Here is a 20991-nt window from a genome sequence, read left to right on the forward strand (position 1 = left end):
TGTATCCTCATCTAGGCCCCAGCCTGTATCCTCATCTAGGCCCCAGCCTGTATCCTCATCTAGGCCCCAGCCTGTATCCTCATCTAGGCCCCAGCCTGTATCCTCATCTAGGCCCCAGCCTGTATCCTCATCTAGGCCCCAGCCTGTATCCTCATCTAGGCCCCAGTCTGAGTCCCAAATGGAACCTCATTACCTATATAGCGCACTACTTTTATCCCATAGGGCTCCATTTGGGACACATATCTAGGCTGGGTGATACACCGGCCGTCTCTCCCGACAGATCGGGCCGTCTCTCCCGACAGATCGGGCCGTCTCTCCCGACAGATCGGGCCGTCTCTCCCGACAGATCGGGCCGTCTCTCCCGACAGATCGGGCCGTCTCTCCCGACAGATCGGACCGTCTCTCCCGACAGATCGGACCGTCTCTCCCGACAGATCGGACCGTCTCTCCCGACAGATCGGGCCGTCTCTCCCGACAGATCGGGCCGTCTCTCCCGACAGATCGGGCCGTCTCTCCCGACAGATCGGGCCGTCTCTCCCGACAGATCGGGCCGTCTCTCCCGACAGATCGGGCCGTCTCTCCCGACAGATCGGACCGTCTCTCCCGACAGATCGGGCCGTCTCTCCCGACAGATGAGGCCGGGGAGGGTTTTCTCCTGTGATTGTGGTCTGACCTTAGAATGGCCGTCATCATTCAGGGTCAGGACTCTGTGTCGTTGGGAAAGAGCTTGTCAGTCAGAATGTCACTGTAAGGTGGACAGCGGTTGTAATCAGCATGTGAGATGTGGTGCCTAGAAGTCCCATCAGAGGAATCCCTATCAGCTGTTGATTGGTAGTCATGCATTATATTCCACTTGTTGCCATTGTTTTGTTGAAAACCACATGATCAAAAGTTGAATTACTTTGCAGACATTCTTGAATGTATACATTTATTTACAACACCTCTATGATACATTCCCACACGAATCAGACCCAGGTCACTGGTTTAGTAGATAAAGCTTTGGTATTAAATAGGTTTCATCACGTGGTTAAAAGCATCCCAGAATGCAGCAGGACACATTCTAAAAACAGATGACATCAAAGCCTTCCAAAAGGACATCGTTTTGGAAGAGAGTTGCAAAAAGATTGGTTATGAAAAAAGCTTTGTTCCAAAATCTAAAACAGGAAATGCAGTCATTCAAACTGGACAGGCCAGTTACAGTCAACAAACATACCTCAACATTGGGTTTGCATCCCTAATGGCACCCTATTCCCTACGTAGTGCACTACTTTAGAGCAGAACCCTATTCCCTACGTAGTGCACTACTTTAGAGCAGGGCCCTATGGAACCCTATTCCCTACGTAGTGCACTACTTTAGAGCAGGGCCCGATGGAACCCTATTCCCTACACAGCGCACTACTTTAGACCAGGGCCCATTGGTTAGTGCCCTGTATAGGGAATGATGCCATTTGGGACACAAGCCAATAACAGGATTCTCTGTTCCCTTTCTCTCATCATTGGTTTAGGGACACTTTTTGGTCAGCTGTTACTTTGTAACAATCTTTTTAAGTGTGTCAGAATGATCACTATTATAATGTATTCTACTATTTAATAGGCTAAACTCAAAATACAAGGCAGCATATATGACAAAATGAAGCTAAAATAATTATATAACCCCCCTCCGAAAAAAAAAGCCAAGATCCTAAAAAGTCCACATCCGCACATTAAAACGACCCAGAAAATAAGATCCATGCAACAAAAACACACAACTAAAAGACAGGAAACCTTAAGATTCTTTCCTTACAGCTGCCGCTGTACGATGGTTTAAATACACACAGTCAGAATCATGTCATAAATATAGTGAGTTGATGGTTCATTTAAAAAAAGACAGATGCTCCCAGCGTGAATAGAATTAGACCCCAGGACAGTTAAAAAAACACCAGCAGAACAGTTCCACAGCATCGTACTCCATAGAATGGATGGTCTGACACGTCAGTAGTCACTGATATGGATGGTCTGACACGTCAGTAGTCACTGATATGGATGGTCTGACACGTCAGTAGTCACTGATATGGATGGTCTGACACGTCAGTAGTCACTGATATGGATGGTGGAGCCGTCAGTAGTCACTGATATGGATGGTGGAGCCGTCAGTAGTCACTGATATGGATGGTGGAGCCGTCCTTCCTGAGTCCTTCCTGAATTGTTGACTGATTTCCTGGTCCGTCCCAAAAAGCCTATTCCCATTCTCGTGCACTACTGTTGGCCAGGGCCCATAATGCAGTACTGTTGGCCAGGGCTCAACAGTAGAGCACTACAGAAGGAAACCCATCCATGGCACCAGCCAGCAGTCACCTGGGCCGGTCATTACATGGCACTGTAGGTAGCAGCACCCAGAACCGGCCTCCGCTTCCCTTTGATCTTCAGAGATCCATAACGGGCCTGTTGGACAGAACAGATTAATTATCATCATCAGACTGGTATAACTCTGACCTAGTTAATATACTATAACAAGCATTACAGCCTCCTGAAACAGACCATCAGACTGGTATAACTCTGACCTAGTTAATATACGATAACAAGCATTACAGCCTCCTGAAACAGACCATCAGACTGGTATAACTCTGACCTAGTTAATATACGATAACAAGCATTACAGCCTCCTGAAACAGACCATCAGACTAGTATAACTCTGACCTAGTTAATATACGATAACAAGCATTACAGCCTCCTGAAACAGAACAGACCATCAGACTGGTATAACTCTGACCTAGTTAATATACTATAATAAGCATTACAGCCTCCTGAAACAGACCATCAGACTGGTGTAACTCTGACCTAGTTAATATACGATAACAAGCATTACAGCCTCCTGAAACAGAACAGACCATCAGACTGGTATAACTCTGACCTAGTTAATATACTATAACAAGCATTACAGCCTCCTGAAACAGACCATCAGACTGGTATAACTCTGACCTAGTTAATATACGATAACAAGCATTACAGCCTCCTGAAACAGAACAGACCATCAGACTGGTATAACTCTGACCTAGTTAATATACGATAACAAGCATTACAGCCTCCTGAAACAGACCATCAGACTGGTATAACTCTGACCTAGTTAATATACGATAACAAGCATTACAGCCTCCTGAAACAGACCATCAGACTGGTATAACTCTGACCTAGTTAATATACGATAACAAGCATTACAGCCTCCTGAAACAGAACAGACCATCAGACTGGTATAACTCTGACCTAGTTAATATACGATAACAAGCATTACAGCCTCCTGAAACAGAACAGACCATCAGACTGGTATAACTCTGACCTAGTTAATATACTATAACAAGCATTACAGCCTCCTGAAACAGACCATCAGACTGGTATAACTCTGACCTAGTTAATATACGATAACAAGCATTACAGCCTCCTGAAACAGAACAGACCATCAGACTGGTATAACTCTGACCTAGTTAATATACGATAACAAGCATTACAGCCTCCTGAAACAGACCATCAGACTGGTATAACTCTGACCTAGTTAATATACGATAACAAGCATTACAGCCTCCTGAAACAGACCATCAGACTGGTATAACTCTGACCTAGTTAATATACGATAACAAGCATTACAGCCTCCTGAAACAGAACAGACCATCAGACTGGTATAACTCTGACCTAGTTAATATATGATAACAAGCATTACAGCCTCCTGAAACAGACCATCAGACTAGTATAACTCTGACCTAGTTAATATACGATAACAAGCATTACAGCCTCCTGAAACAGAACAGACCATCAGACTGGTATAACTCTGACCTAGTTAATATACTATAACAAGCATTACAGCCTCCTGAAACAGAACAGACCATCAGACTGGTATAACTCTGACCTAGTTAATATACTATAACAAGCATTACAGCCTCCTGAAACAGACCATCAGACTGGTATAACTCTGACCTAGTTAATATACGATAACAAGCATTACAGCCTCCTGAAACAGACCATCAGACTGGTATATTATATATATTACAGTCTAATACATTATCACAGTGGCTATATGCCTGGTCTAATACATTATCACAGTGGCTATATGCCTGGTCTAATACATTATTACAGCATAGTGGCTATATGCCTGGTCTAATACATTATCACAGTGGCTATATGCCTGGTCTAATACATTATCACAGCATAGTGGCTATATGCCTGGTCTAATACATTATCACAGCATAGTGGCTATATGCCTGGTCTAATACATTATCACAGCATAGTGGCTATATGCCTGGTCTAATACATTATCACAGCATAATGGCTATATGCTTGGTCTAATACATTATCACAGCATAGTGGCTATATGCCTGGTCTAATACATTATCACAGCATAGTGGCTATATGCCTGGTCTAATACATTATCACAGCATAGTGGCTATATGCCTGGTCTAATACATTATCACAGCGGCTATATGCCTGGTCTAATACATTATCACAGCATAGTGGCTATATGCCTGGTCTAATACATTATCACAGCATATTGGCTATATGCCTGGTCTAATACATTATCACAGCATATTGGCTATATGCCTGGTCTAATACATTATCACAGCATAGTGGCTATATGCATGGTCTAATACATTATTACAGCATAGTGGCTATATGCCTGGTCTAATACATTATTACAGCATAGTGGCTATATGCCTGGTCTAATACATTATCACAGCATAATGGCTATATGTCTGGTCTAATACATTATCACAGCATAGTGGCTATATGCCTGGTCTAATACATTATTACAGCATAGTGGCTATATGCCTGGTCTAATACATTATCACAGTGGCTATATGCCTGGTCTAATACATTATCACAGCATAGTGGCTATATGCCTGGTCTAATACATTATCACAGCATAGTGGCTATATGCCTGGTCTAATACATTATCACAGCATAGTGGCTATATGCCTGGTCTAATACATTATCACAGCATAGTGGCTATATGCCTGGTCTAATACATTATCACAGCATAATGGCTATATGCCTGGTCTAATACATTATCACAGCATAGTGGCTATATGCCTGGTCTAATACATTATCACAGCATAGTGGCTATATGCCTGGTCTAATACATTATCACAGCGGCTATATGCCTGGTCTAATACATTATCACAGCGGCTATATGCCCGGTCTAATACATTATCACAGCATAGTGGCTATATGCCTGGTCTAATACATTATCACAGCATAGTGGCTATATGCCTGGTCTAATACATTATCACAGCATATTGGCTATATGCCTGGTCTAATACATTATTACAGCATAGTGGCTATATGCCTGGTCTAATACATTATCACAGCATAGTGGCTATATGCCTGGTCTAATACATTATTACAGCATAGTGGCTATATGCCTGGTCTAATACATTATTACAGCATAGTGGCTATATGCCTGGTCTAATACATTATCACAGCATAATGGCTATATGCCTGGTCTAATACATCATCACAGCATAGTGGCTATATGCCTGGTCTAATACATTATCACAGCATAGTGGCTATATGTCTGGTCTAATACATTATCACAGCATAGTGGCTATATGTCTGGTCTAATACATTATCACAGCATAGTGGCTATATGCCTGGTCTAATACATTATCACAGCATAGTGGCTATATGCCTGGTCTAATACATTATCACAGCATAGTGGCTATATGCCTGGTCTAATACATTATCACAGCATAGTGGCTATATGCCTGGTCTAATACATTATCACAGCATAGTGGCTATATGCCTGGTCTAATACATTATCACAGCATAGTGGCTATATGCCTGGTCTAATACATTATCACAGCATAGTGGCTATATGCCTGGTCTAATACATTATCACAGCATAGTGGCTATATGCCTGGTCTAATACATTATCACAGCATAGTGGCTATATGCCTGGTCTAATACATTATCACAGCATAGTGGCTATATGCCCGGTCTAATACATTATCACAGCATAGTGGCTATATGCCCGGTCTAATACATTATCACAGCATAGTGGCTATATGCCTGGTCTAATACATTATTACAGCATAGTGGCTATATGCCCAGTCTAATACATTATCACAGCATAGTGGCTATATGCCTGGTCTAATACATTATCACAGCGGCTATATGCCTGGTCTAATACATTATCACATCATAGTGGCTATATGCCTGGTCTAATACATTATCACAGCATAGTGGCTATATGCCTGGTCTAATACATTATCACAGCATATTGGCTATATGCCTGGTCTAATACATTATTACAGCATAGTGGCTATATGCCTGGTCTAATACATTATTACAGCATAGTGGCTATATGCCTGGTCTAATACATTATCACAGCATAGTGGCTATATGCCTGGTCTAATACATTATTACAGCATAGTGGCTATATGCCTGGTCTAATACATTATTACAGCATAGTGGCTATATGCCTGGTCTAATACATTATCACAGCATAATGGCTATATGTCTGGTCTAATACATTATCACAGCATAGTGGCTATATGTCTGGTCTAATACATTATCACAGCATAGTGGCTATATGCCCGGTCTAATACATTATCACAGCATAGTGGCTATATGCCTGGTCTAATACATTATCACAGCATAGTGGCTATATGCCTGGTCTAATACATTATCACAGCATAGTGGCTATATGCCTGGTCTAATACATTATCACAGCATAGTGGCTATATGCCTGGTCTAATACATTATCACAGCATAGTGGCTATATGCCTGGTCTAATACATTATCACAGCATAGTGGCTATATGCCTGGTCTAATACATTATTACAGCATAGTGGCTATATGCCTGGTCTAATACATTATCACAGCACAGTGGCTATATGCGTGGTCTAATACATTATCACAGCACAGTGGCTATATGCCTGGTCTAATACATTATCACAGCAGTATTTAACCTATCCAAACCAGAGGAGAGCAGCCGCAGAGGGTGTTGTATTCAGACAGACATCTTTACAGGGTGTTATATTCATCTTTACAGTGTGTTATATTCAGACAGACATCTTTACAGGGTGTTATATTCATCTTTACAGGGTGTTATATTCAGACAGACATCTTTACAGTGTGTTATATTCAGACAGACATCTTTACAGTGTGTTATATTCAGACAGACATCTTTACAGTGTGTTATATTCAGACAGACATCTTTACAGTGTGTTATATTCAGACAGACATCTTTACAGTGTGTTATATTCAGACAGACATCTTTACAGTGTGTTGTATTCAGACAGACATCTTTACAGTGTGTTATATTCAGACAGACATCTCTACAGTGTGTTATATTCAGACAGACATCTCTACAGTGTGTTATATTCAGACAGACATCTCTACAGTGTGTTATATTCATATTTACAGGGTGTTATATTCAGACAGACATCTCTACAGTGTGTTATATTCATCTTTACAGGGTGTTATATTCAGACAGACATCTCTACAGTGTGTTATATTCAGACAGACATCTTTACAGTGTGTTGTAGAATGTATGCACACATTACTGTAAGTCGCTTTGGATAAAAGCGTCTGCTAAATGGCATATATTATATTATTATTGTATTCAGACAGACATCTTTACAGTGTGTTGTATTCAGACAGACATCTTTACAGTGTGTTGTATTCAGACAGACATCTTTACAGTGTGTTATATTCAGACAGACATCTTTACAGTGTGTTGTATTCAGACAGACATCTTTACAGTGTGTTGTATTCAGACAGACATCTTTACAGTGTGTTATATTCAGACAGACATCTTTACAGGGTGTTGTATTCATCTTTACAGTGTGTTATATTCAGACAGACATCTCTACAGTGTGTTATATTCAGACTTACATCTTTGCGGGCTTTAGAGCGCACGATCTTGACACTCTGGGACCTCCTCAGACCTCTCTGGGTGACAGCCTCGTCCTCTGAGAAGAGTTGTTCCCCCTCCTCGTCTGTCCTGTCCTCCTGATCATAGGCATAGTACTCTGGGGAGACACGTCCCTATCAGTTAGACAGGGTACTCTGGGGAGACACGTCCCTATCCGTTAGGTACTCTGGGGAGACACGTCCCTATCAGTTAGGTACTCTGGGGAGACAAGTCCCTATCAGTTAGACACGTCCCTATCAGTTAGACAGGGTACTCTGGGGAGACACGTCCCTATCAGTTAGACAGGGTACTCTGGGGAGACACGTCCCTATCAGTTAGACAGGGTACTCTGGGGAGACACGTCCCTATCAGTTAGACAGGGTACTCTGGAGAGACATGTTCATATCAGTTAGACAGGGTACTCTGGGGAGACACGTCCCTATCAGTTAGACAGGGTACTCTGGGGAGACACGTCCCTATCAGTTAGACAGGGTACTCTGGGGAGACACATCCCTATCAGTTAGACAGGGTACTCTGGGGAGACACGTCCCTATCAGTTAGACAGGGTACAACTAAACCAGAAGAAGGTTATCTTGGTCTTCTGACCAGACTCCTAGGTCGTGTCCTCATGGTAGAAGTGCTGAGTCCGAGGGGGGCTGACTGACATTCTGACTGGTGTGTTGGAGAGAGGGAGAGAGAGAGACCGGCTGCCTGGGGACGGAGCCAATCACTGGGGACGGAGCCAATCACAGGGGACAGAGCCAATCACAGGGGACAGAGCCAATCACTGGGGATGAATTCCACATGACCCCTACTAACTGACTGGGGCTGTTATGTAATATCATCACTGGGCTATGACCCCTACTAACTGACTGTGGCTGTTCTGTAATACCATCACTGGGCTATGACCCCTACTAACTGACTGGGGCTGTTATGTAATACCATCACTGGGCTATGACCCCTACTAACTGACTGGGGCTGTTCTGTAATATCACTGGGCTATGACCCCTACTAGCTGACTGGGGATGTTCTGTAATATCACTGGGCTATGACCCCTACTAACTGACTGGGGATGTTATGTAATATCACTGGGCTATGACCCCTACTAACTGACTGGGGATGTTCTGTAATATCACTGGGCTATGACCCCTACTAACTGACTGGGGCTGTTCTGTTCTGTAATATCATCACTGGGCTATGACCCCTACTAACTGACTGGGGCTGTTCTGTAATACCATCACTGGGCTATGACCCCTACTAACTGACTGGGGATGTTCTGTAATACCATCATTGGGCTATGACCCCTACTAACTGACTGGGGCTGTTCTGTAATACCATCATTGGGCTATGACCCCTACTAACTGACTGGGGCTGTTCTGTAATACCATCACTGGGCTATGACCCCTACTAACTGACTGGGGCTGTTCTGTAATACCATCACTGGGCTATGACCCCTACTAACTGACTGGGGCTGTTCTGTTCTGTAATACCATCACTGGGCTATGACCCCTACTAGCTGACTGGGGCTGTTCTGTAATACCATCACTGGGCTATGACCCATACTAAAATAAATATATATATATATATCATTTAGCAGACGCTTTTATCCAAAGCGACTTACAGTCATGTGTGCATACATTCTACGTATGGGTGGTCCCGGGGATCGAACCCACTACCCTGGCGTTACAAGCGCCATGCTCTACCAACTGAGCTACAGAAGGACCACAACTGACTGGGGCTGTTCTGTAATACCATCACTGGGCTATGACCCCTACTAACTGACTGGGGATGTTCTGTAATACCATCACTGGGCTATGACCCCTACTAACTGACTGGGGCTGTTCTGTAATACCATCACTGGGCTATGACCCCTACTAACTGACTGGGGCTGTTCTGTAATACCATCACTGGGCTATGACCCCTACTAACTGACTGGGGCTGTTCTGTTCTGTAATACCATCACTGGGCTATGACCCCTACTAGCTGACTGGGGCTGTTCTGTAATACCATCACTGGGCTATGACCCTACTAACTGACTGGGGCTGTTCTGTAATACCATCACTGGGCTATGACCCCTACTAACTGACTGGGGCTGTTCTGTAATACCATCACTGGGCTATGACCCCTACTAACTGACTGGGGCTGTTCTGTAATACCATCACTGGGCTATGACCCCTACTAACTGACTGGGGCTGTTCTGTAATACCATCACTGGGCTATGACCCCTACTAACTGACTGGGGCTGTTCTGTAATACCATCACTGGGCTATGACCCCTACTAACTGACTGGGGCTGTTCTGTAATACCATCACTGGGCTACGACCCCTACTAACTGACTGGGGCTGTTCTGTAATACCATCACTGGGCTATGACCCCTACTAACTGACTGGGGCTGTTCTGTAATACCATCACTGGGCTACGACCCCTACTAACTGACTGGGGCTGTTACGTAATATCATTACTGGGCTACGACCCCTACTAACTGACTGGGGCTGTTCTGTAATACCATCACTGGGCTATGACCCCTACTAACTGACTGGGGCTGTTCTGTAATACCATCACTGGGCTATGACCCCTACTAACTGACTGGGGCTGTTCTGTAATACCATCACTAGGCTATGACCCCTACTAACTGACTGGGGCTGTTATGTAATATCATTACTGGGCTACGACCCCTACTAACTGACTGGGGCTGTTATGTGTTGTGAGTCACAACAGCTGACATTCTACCAGCCTCCACCAGGGGGCAGCAGTAACATAGTAACAGCCTCCAGTCCTCCTCTCCTTTGTTCCTGTAGTCACATCTGCTCTCCATTCTAGAAAGATCCTTGGGATCTGGAGCCACTATTAACTCTACAAGGCTGTTCATATTTGTTTGAGGATTTAAACTTTCAGCAACCTAAGAAATGTGTTTTTTTATGCTAGCCTTCACACAGTCCAAGGCAAACTGGTATCAGATGAAGCTATTGAGCCCTATTGGTTGACAGCTGTTTTAGGAGAAATATGTAATTCTCCACATCAGATATCATTTTCCTAGTAGGACAAAGGTGAGGAGCCCATTCAATTCATCCCACTAATGATTTATTTATCTGTCTTCTAGCATACCTCTGACTGGTCATGGCTGAGCTAGTCCAGAACAGCCCAGAACAGTCCAGCCCAGAGCAGTCCAGCCCAGAGCATACTTGCGTGATGACGAGTAATGTGACTATCCCTCCCTGAGAACAGAACCAACCCCTCCCTGTACTGATCCTCTGTCAACCTGAGGTGAACAGAACCAACCCCTCCCTGTACTGATCCTCTGTCAACCTGAGGTGAACAGAACCAACCCCTCCCTGTACTGATCCTCTGTCAACCTGAGGAGAACAGAACCAACCCCTCCCTGTACTGATCAACCTGAGTAGAACAGAACCAACCCCTCCCTGTACTGATCCTCTGTCAACCTGAGTAGAACAGAACCAAGCCCTCCCTGTACTGATCCTCTGTCAACCTGAGTAGAACAGAACCAACCCCTCCCTGTACTGATCAACCTGAGGAGAACAGAACCAACCCCTCCCTGTACTGATCCTCTGTCAACCTGAGGAGAACAGAACCAACCCCTCCCTGTACTGATCCTCTGTCAACCTGAGGAGAACAGAACCAACCCCTCCCTGTACTGATCCTCTGTCAACCTGAGGAGAACAGAACCAACCCCTCCCTGTACTGATCCTCTGTCAACCTGAGTAGAACAGAACCAACCCCTCCCTGTACTGATCCTCTGTCAACCTGAGGAGAACAGAACCAACCCCTCCCTGTACTGATCAACCTGAGTAGAACAGAACCAACCCCTCCCTGTACTGATCCTCTGTCAACCTGAGTAGAACAGAACCAACCCTCCCTGTACTGATCCTCTGTCAACCTGAGGAGAACAGAACCAACCCCTCCCTGTACTGATCAACCTGAGAAGAACAGAACCAACCCCTCCCTGTACTGATCCTCTGTCAACCTGAGTAGAACAGAACCAACCCCTCCCTGTACTGATCAACCTGAGTAGAACAGAACCAACCCCTCCCTGTACTGATCCTCTGTCAACCTGAGGAGAACAGAACCAACCCCTCCCTGTACTGATCAACCCGAGGAGAACAGAACCAACCCCTCCCTGTACTGATCCTCTGTCAATCTGAGGAGAACAGAACCAACCCCTCCCTGTACTGATCCTCTGTCAACCTGAGTAGAACAGAACCAACCCCTCCCTGTACTGATCAACCCGAGGAGAACAGAACCAATCCCTCCCTGTACTGATCAACCTGAGGAGAACAGAACCAACCCCTCCCTGTACTGATCAACCCGAGGAGAACAGAACCAATCCCTCCCTGTACTGATCAACCTGAGGAGAACAGAACCAACCCCTCCCTGTACTGATCAACCTGAGTAGAACAGAACCAACCCCTCCCTGTACTGATCCTCTGTCAACCTGAGGAGAACAGAACCAACCCCTCCCTGTACTGATCCTCTGTCAACCTGAGGAGAACAGAACCAACCCCTCCCTGTACTGATCCTCTGTCAACCTGAGGAGAACAGAACCAACCCCTCCCTGTACTGATCCTCTGTCAACCTGAGGAGAACAGAACCAACCCCTCCCTGTACTGATCCTCTGTCAACCTGAGTAGAACAGAACCAACCCCTCCCTGTACTGATCCTCTGTCAACCTGAGTAGAACAGAACCAACCCCTCCCTGTACTGATCCTCTCAACCTGAGGAGAACAGAACCAACCCCTCCCTGTACTGATCCTCTGTCAACCCGAGGAGAACAGAACCAACCCCTCCCTGTACTGATCCTCTGTCAACCTGAGGAGAACAGAACCAACCCCTCCCTGTACTGATGCTCTGTCAACCTGAGTAGAACAGAACCAACCCCTCCCTGTACTGATCCTCTGTCAACCTGAGTAGAACAGAACCAACCCCTCCCTGTACTGATCCTCTCTCAACCTGAGGAGAACAGAACCAACCCCTCCCTGTACTGATCAACCCGAGGAGAACAGAACCAATCCCTCCCTGTACTGATCCTCTGTCAACCTGAGGAGAACAGAACCAACCCCTCCCTGTACTGATCCTCTGTCAACCTGAGTAGAACAGAACCAACCCCTCCCTGTACTGATCAACCCGAGGAGAACAGAACCAACCCCTCCCTGTACTGATCCTCTGTCAACCTGAGGAGAACAGAACCAACCCCTCCCTGTACTGATCCTCTGTCAACCTGAGGAGAACAGAACCAACCCCTCCCTGTACTGATCAACCCGAGGAGAACAGAACCAACCCCTCCCTGTACTGATCAACCCGAGGAGAACAGAACCAACCCCTCCCTGTACTGATCAACCCGAGGAGAACAGAACCAACCCCTCCCTGTACTGATCCTCTGTCAACCTGAGGTGAACAGAACCAACCCCTCCCTGTACTGATCCTCTGTCAATCTGAGGAGAACAGAACCAACCCCTCCCTGTACTGATCCTCTGTCAACCTGAGGAGAACAGAACCAACCCCTCCCTGTACTGATCCTCTGTCAATCTGAGGAGAACAGAACCAACGCCTCCCTGTACTGATCCTCTGTCAACCTGAGGAGAACAGAACCAACCCCTCCCTGTACTGATCCTCTGTCAATCTGAGGAGAACAGAACCAACCCCTCCCTGTACTGATCAACCCGAGGAGAACAGAACAAACCCCTCCCTGTACTGATCCTCTGTCAACCTGAGGAGAACAGAACCAACCCCTCCCTGTACTGATCAACCTGAGTAGAACAGAACCAACCCCTCCCTGTACTGATCAACCCGAGGAGAACAGAACCAACACCTCCCTGTACTGATCCTCTGTCAACCTGAGGAGAACAGAACCAACCCCTCCCTGTACTGATCCTCTGTCAACCTGAGGAGAACAGAACCAACCCCTCCCTGTACTGATCCTCTGTCAACCTGAGTAGAACAGAACCAACCCCTCCCTGTACTGATCAACCTGAGGAGAACAGAACCAACCCCTCCCTGTACTGATCCTCTGTCAACCTGAGGAGAACAGAACCAACCCCTCCCTGTACTGATCCTCTGTCAACCTGAGGAGAACAGAACCAACCCCTCCCTGTACTGATCCTCTCAACCTGAGGAGACACTACATAGGGAATAGGGTGCAGAAAGGAACCACCACATCTGAGCTTGCAACTGGTCACACTACATAGGGAATAGGGTGCACTACATAGGGAATAGGGTGCAGAAAGGAACCACCACATCTGAGCTTGCAACTGGTCACACTACATAGGGAATAGGGTGCACTACATAGGGAATAGGGTGCACTACATAGGGAATAGGGTGCAGAACGGTTGTCTAGCAGTGATCAACAACCAATTCGAAAGAGCATGAAGCAGTTTGAAAATAATAGAAATGGGCAAATGTTGTACAATCCAGGTGTGCAAAGCTCTTAGAGACGAATAGCTGGAATCACTGCCAAAGCTCTGAGAGACTAACAGCTGGAATCACTGCCAAAGCTCTGAGAGACGAACAGCTGGAATCACTGCCAAAGCTCTTAGAGACTAACAGCTGGAATCACTGCCAAAGCTCTTAGAGACTAACAGCTGGAATCACTGCCAAAGCTCTGAGAGACGAACAGCTGGAATCACTGCCAAAGCTCTGAGAGACGAACAGCTGGAATCACTGCCAAAGCTCTGAGAGACTAACAGCTGGAATCACTGCCAAAGCTCTGAGAGACGATCACTGCCAAAGCTCTGAGAGACTAACAGCTGGAATCACTGCCAAAGCTCTGAGAGACGATCACTGCCAAAGCTCTGAGAGACTAACAGCTGGAATCACTGCCAAAGCTCTTAGAGACTAACAGCTGGAATTACTGGCTCATAGGCACCCTACATCCTATAGAGGACACTGCTTTAGACCAGGGCTCATAGGGAGGGTTAACCCATGTTACTCATAGGGAGGGTTAACCCACGTTACTCACAGGGAGGGTTAACCCGCGTTACTCACAGGGAGGGTTAACCCGCGTTACTCACAGGGAGGGTTAACCCGCGTTACTCACAGGGAGGGTTAACCCGCGTTACTCATAGGGAGGGTTAACCCGCGTTACTCATAGGGAGGGTTAACCCGCGTTACTCATAGGGAGGGTTAACCCGCGTTACTCATAGGGAGGGTTAACCCGCGTTACTCATAGGGAGGGTTAACCCGCGTTACTCATAGGGAGGGTTAACCCGCGTTACTCATAGGGAGGGTTAACCCGCGTTACTCATAGGGAGGGTTAACCCGCATTACTCATAGGGAGGGTTAACCCGCGTTACTCATAGGGAGGGTTAACCCGCGTTACTCATAGGGAGGGTTAACCCGCGTTACTCACAGGGAGGGTTGACCCGTGTTACTCATAGGGAACAGGGAGGGTTAACCCGCGTTACTCATAGGGAACAGGGAGGGTTAACCCGTGTTACTCATAGGGAACAGGGAGGGTTAACCCGTGTTACTCATAGGGAACAGGGAGGGTTAACCCGTGTTACTCATAGGGAACAGGGAGGGTTAACCCGCGTTACTAATAGGGAACAGGGAGGGTTAACCCGCGTTACTAATAGGGAACAGGGAGGGTTAACCCGCGTTACTAATAGGGAACAGGGAGGGTTAACCCGCGTTACTAATAGGGAACAGGGAGGGTTAACCCGCGTTACTAATAGGGAACAGGGAGGGTTAACCCACGTTACTAATAGGGAACAGGGAGGGTTAACCCGCGTTACTAATAGGGAACAGGGAGGGTTAACCCGTGCTACTCAACACAGACCCAGCTATAGAGGATGTTTGAGGAAGGTGGAGACCAGAGTCTTACTGTGGTATAATTGGCTTGCTCTTCAGATCAATGATTAACAGACCAGTGGAAGCTACTTGGTGATGGGTTCATGTAAGGACCTGTGCGTGTGTGTGTGTGTGTGTGTGTGTGTGTGTGTGTGTGTGTGTGTGTGTGTGTGTGTGTGTGTGTGTGTGTGTGTGTGTGTGTGTGTGTGTGTGTGTGTGTGTGTGTGTGTGTGTGTGAACATGTCCTACCTGTCCTGTCGGTCGAGTTTGCGGCGAGCGCCCTCCTGCTCACGGCAGGGTTGCCGGCATGGGCTGTATAGATCTGATTGGCTGCTGCGTCGTCGAGGGGTATCTGAGTCAGGTCGTGCATACTGAAGCTCCTCAGCTTCTCTGTGATCGCCCCCTGGCCCTACACACACACACACACACACACACACACACACACACACACACACACACACAGCGTCACCACAGGGATAACACTGTCCTCTAAACGCCTCCCCTCTCCTCATGACATCATGGCTCCAGTATCTTACTGTGCTCCGACAAAATACAGTAACATGCTGAGGGAGTGTTTGTGTTCTGACACAGTAACATGCTGAGGGAGTGTTTGTGTTGTTGTGTTCTGACACAGTAACATGCTGAGGGAGTGTTTGTGTTCTGACACAGTAACAGGCTGAGGGAGTGTTTGTGTTCTGACACAGTAACATGCTGAGGGAGTGTTTGTGTTCTGACACAGTAACATGCTGAGGGAGTGTTTGTGTTCTGACACAGTAACATGCTGAGGGAGTGTTTGTGTTGTTGTGTTCTGACACAGTAACATGCTGAGGGACTGTTTGTGTTGTTGTGTTCTGACACAGTAACATGCTGAGGGAGTGTTTGTGTTGTTGTGTTCTGACACAGTAACAGGCTGAGGGACTGTTTGTGTTGTTGTGTTCGGACACAGTAACATGCTGAGGGAGTGTTTGTGTTCGGACACAGTAACATGCTGAGGGAGTGTTTGTGTTCGGACACAGTAACATGCTGAGGGAGTGTTTGTGTTCTGACACAGTAACATGCTGAGGGAGTGTTTGTGTTCTGACACAGTAACATGCTGAGGGAGTGTTTGTGTTCTGACACAGTAACATGCTGAGGGAGTGTTTGTGTTCTGACACAGTAACATGCTGAGGGAGTGTTTGTGTTCTGACACAGTAACATGCTGAGGGAGTGTTTGTGTTCTGACACAGTAACATGCTGAGGGAGTGTTTGTGTTCTGACACAGTAACATGCTGAGGGACTGTTTGTGTTGTTGTGTTCTGACACAGTAACATGCTGAGGGAGTGTTTGTGTTGTTGTGTTCTGACACAGTAACAGGCTGAGGGACTGTTTGTGTTGTTGTGTTCTGACACAGTAACATGCTGAGGGAGTGTTTGTGTTCTGACACAGTAACATGCTGAGGGAGTGTTTGTGTTCTGACACAGTAACATGCTGAGGGAGTGTTTGTGTTCTGACACAGTAACATGCTGAGGGAGTGTTTGTGTTCTGACACAGTAACATGCTGAGGGAGTGTTTGTGTTCGGACACAGTAACATGCTGAGGGAGTGTTTGTGTTCGGACACAGTAACATGCTGAGGGAGTGTTTGTGTTCTGACACAGTAACATGCTGAGGGAGTGTTTGTGTTCGGACACAGTAACATGCTGAGGGAGTGTTTGTGTTCTGACACAGTAACATGCTGAGGGAGTGTTTGTGTTCTGACACAGTAACATGCTGAGGGAGTGTTTGTGTTCTGACACAGTAACATGCTGAGGGAGTGTTTGTGTTCTGACACAGTAACATGCTGAGGGAGTGTTTGTGTTCGGACACAGTAACATGCTGAGGGAGTGTTTGTGTTCTGACACAGTAACATGCTGAGGGAGTGTTTGTGTTCTGACACAGTAACATGCTGAGGGAGTGTTTGTGTTCTGACACAGTAACATGCTGAGGGAGTGTTTGTGTTCTGACACAGTAACATGCTGAGGGAGTGTTTGTGTTCTGACACAGTAACATGCTGAGGGAGTGTTTGTGTTCTGACACAGTAACATGCTGAGGGAGTGTTTGTGTTCTGACACAGTAACATGCTGAGGGAGTGTTTGTGTTTGTGTAAAACTACTACATAAGTTAAATTCCTAGAATCTATTCAGTGTTAATCATTGTGTTTTCAAACAGCTTATGACAACGCAGAACCTTTTCCATAACAGAACTGGGGAACAGACAGGATGTGTACTATCATGAAGAGAACATTAGTGGTTGTGTGTGCAGCACAGCTTGACAACATCACAGAAAATACCAAAAAGATAAAAGCCTAGCAAACGCCATAAAAAACGATGAATAGGTGAATCTATGAATGATCCGAGTAGGGCTGGGCGGTATACTGTGTTTAGCGATATACCGGTATTGATGCACGGACTGGTTTGGGTTTTTAACTTTACCTTCTATCCCAGGTATTTGAATGTTTGACTTGTTAAATGTGATGGCAGTGTGTAACGTCCATGTGTTCCTCGCTCTTCCGCTTCCGCACACACCAAGCCCCGCCCCATGTCACTCAAGGAGCGCATTGGATGTTCCTCAACCACGTGACCCGTGTGTTCAGTCTGCCTGGTCAATGCAGCACAAGTAACACTGTTGACGACAACAATGCTCCCTTTGCTTCTTAATATATAAATCTACTAGCGTTCTATAATTACACTATTAGCTTGTTTTTCTTTTCTTAGTAAGTTGTTCCTAAATCTTGTTAGCCGCTAATTGTTAGCCGCTAATGCTAATCGCTAGCTAGCTAATAAATGTACTGCGTAAGAGCAAACGTAACTTAGCGAGCGAATACAGCCTGATAATACCAGTGATTGTGTAGGCCTAAATCAGCATGTTGTTTGTGCAACAGTGTCTTATAAATTAAAGAGGTAAACGCAAAGCAAGAATATGTTAGCTACATGAAGTAGTTATGACAACACGTTCAATCTAGCCAAAGATTATAGGATCCCCCAGGAAACACTTATCAACACATTAGTTCCTACCCTGCCACAACAACTCCCTGGGGGCAATTTCATTCGTTGTCTCAGTCAAACACTGTATTAAAAGTTCCCAATTATATTTTTACTATATAATTATATTATACATTCTATTCCCATGATTCCCAAGTGTTTCACTCTAAATCTCAAGTCAAATTGCAACATTTGGTTAAAAATAAGGCCCAGATGACTTGCCCATATAATGCAGGCCTAGGGGACAGTGTGGAAATTCTCAATATGGAGAAATTGAATTTACAAAAAAATTGCTATAATCGTGATATGTATCATTATTGGGATATGTGAAATTTTGGCCATAATCGCCCAGCCCTAGATCTGAGGTATTTCTTCATGCTACAGTAAAATATATCTCTATCATTATTACCTCAGAGAGCTGCCACTAGTAGTGCTGTGCCCCTAGAGACAGACTGCATGTCAGACAAGATTGGTAGAAAGACAGATCAACACCAACGTTAGAACACAGTCAGGAGGACAGGAAAACAGGACAAAAAGAATAGACTAGGAGGAGGGGAAAAGTAGAGCCATAGAAGACCTGATCAATTGGCTGGTTTGATAGAGTCAGAGTAGAGTCATAAAATATATGTATTTACAAGCTCCAGAAAGAGACAGTGAGAGAGGCTGCTGGATGCAGAGTCAAGGTTATATGCGGTTTCTGACTTTGTGTTGAGAGATAGGACATAGAAAGAAGGCAGCCTATTGTTTTATCCAGGCCTGGACCGAGGTTCTGTCCCAGCTAGCATGCTCTGGTTGTTTATCCAGGCCTGGACCGAGGCTCTGTCCCAGCTAGCATGCTCCGGTTGTTTATCCAGGCCTGGACCGAGGCTCTGTCCCAGCTAGCATGCTCCGGTTGTTTATCCAGGCCTGGACCGAGGCTCTGTCCCAGTTAGCATGCTCAGGTTGTTTATCCAGGCCTGGACCAAGGCTCTGTCCCAGCTAGCATGCTCCGGTTGTTTATCCAGGCCTGGACCGAGGCTCTGTCCCAGCTAGCATGCTCCGGTTGTTTATCCAGGCCTGGACCGAGGCTCTGTCCCAGTTAGCATGCTCAGGTTGTTTATCCAGGCCTGGACCGAGGCTCTGTCCCAGCTAGCATGCTCCGGTTGTTTATCCAGGCCTGGACCGAGGCTCTGTCCCAGCTAGCATGCCCAGGTTGTTTATCCAGGCTTGGACCGAGGCTCTGTCCCAGCTAGCATGCTCAGGTTGTTTATCCAGGCTTGGACCGAGGTTCTGTCCCAAATCTGTTTCCCCACCCCAGGTTTCAGATTTCTGCCTATTTTCTTCTCGCAAAAATCACACTAATAGAAGAAAACCTTTTGGATGTTCTTAGTCCATAATGTGGAGACCACTTTGGAGGTCTGGGAAAAATCTAAGAAATATGCAAATTTATTTGGTGTTGATACCCTTTAATTCAAGTGCAAGAAACTTGTATAGTTAGCGGTGTTCCTGTAGCAAATAATCATCTCATTCTGGCAGGTAGGCAGAGGCTACTTTGTAGTTAACATTTAATAGAAACATTTGGGTTTTTTTGGAAAGCCTTTCCATCTACCAGAAGACGGTTATCATAAATTGCGTCAACGCTAACAGGTAGACACACACACTGGGACATTCCTGTGTCCTTCCAGAAAGTTGTAGGAAAATACCAAATCACTGATACATTTTGTTCATATGTTTTGATTAACTGGGTTCAAACTAATATATGTTTTCTACTAAATTCAATACATTTAGTTGATTTCCTACTAAGGTCAACACATTTTAGATTATTGTTGAATTCCGTTTTAAAATGTCTATTTCGTGATTCCGTCCTCATGGCAGACTTTATAGGGCTCAACACTAGCATGTTCCTATTGTTAGTCACAACCAGTCAGCCACCGGACACAATACCAGCACATCAATCAGATCAGTCAGGCTTCAACAGACAATACCGATGCCTCCATGGAACTCTCTGTCTCTGAAGCAACAACAGTTCTATTAAGAGTAGAGAAGGAGAACAGACAGACCGAAGCCTCCATGGAACTCTCTGAAACAACAACAGTCCTATTAAGAGTAGAGAAGGAGAACAGACAGACCGAAGCCTCCATGGAACTCTCTGTCTCTGAAACAACAACAGTTCTATTAAGAGTAGAGAAGGAGAACAGACAGACCGATGCCTCCATGGAACTCTCTGTCTCTGAAGCAACAACAGTCCTATTAAGAGTAGAGAAGGAGAACAAACAGACCGATGCCTCCATGGAACTCTCTGTCTCTGAAGCAACAACAGTCCTATTAAGAGT

The 20991-nt window shown here is 45.7% G+C and overlaps 1 protein-coding gene across 1 annotated transcript in view; it reads right to left on the reverse strand.

Moving 5' to 3' along the window:
• Positions 1–1574: 1574 nt before the first annotated feature.
• The window catches only part of LOC124021807 (receptor expression-enhancing protein 3-like), a gene marked incomplete at its 5' end in the record, with an annotated part of 28896 nt that continues 9479 nt past the window's right edge, over positions 1575–20991 (reverse strand). Inside the window, 3 exons of the mRNA XM_046336930.1 lie at positions 1575–2421; positions 7864–8000; positions 15932–16091. Of these exons, the coding sequence (XP_046192886.1) occupies positions 2347–2421; positions 7864–8000; positions 15932–16091 (372 nt within the window). The remainder of the gene's footprint in view (positions 2422–7863; positions 8001–15931; positions 16092–20991) is intronic.

The sequence above is a fragment of the Oncorhynchus gorbuscha genome, unplaced genomic scaffold, assembly GCF_021184085.1.
Source record: "Oncorhynchus gorbuscha isolate QuinsamMale2020 ecotype Even-year unplaced genomic scaffold, OgorEven_v1.0 Un_scaffold_1221, whole genome shotgun sequence".
In the NCBI taxonomy this organism is placed as follows: Eukaryota; Metazoa; Chordata; class Actinopteri; order Salmoniformes; family Salmonidae; genus Oncorhynchus; species Oncorhynchus gorbuscha.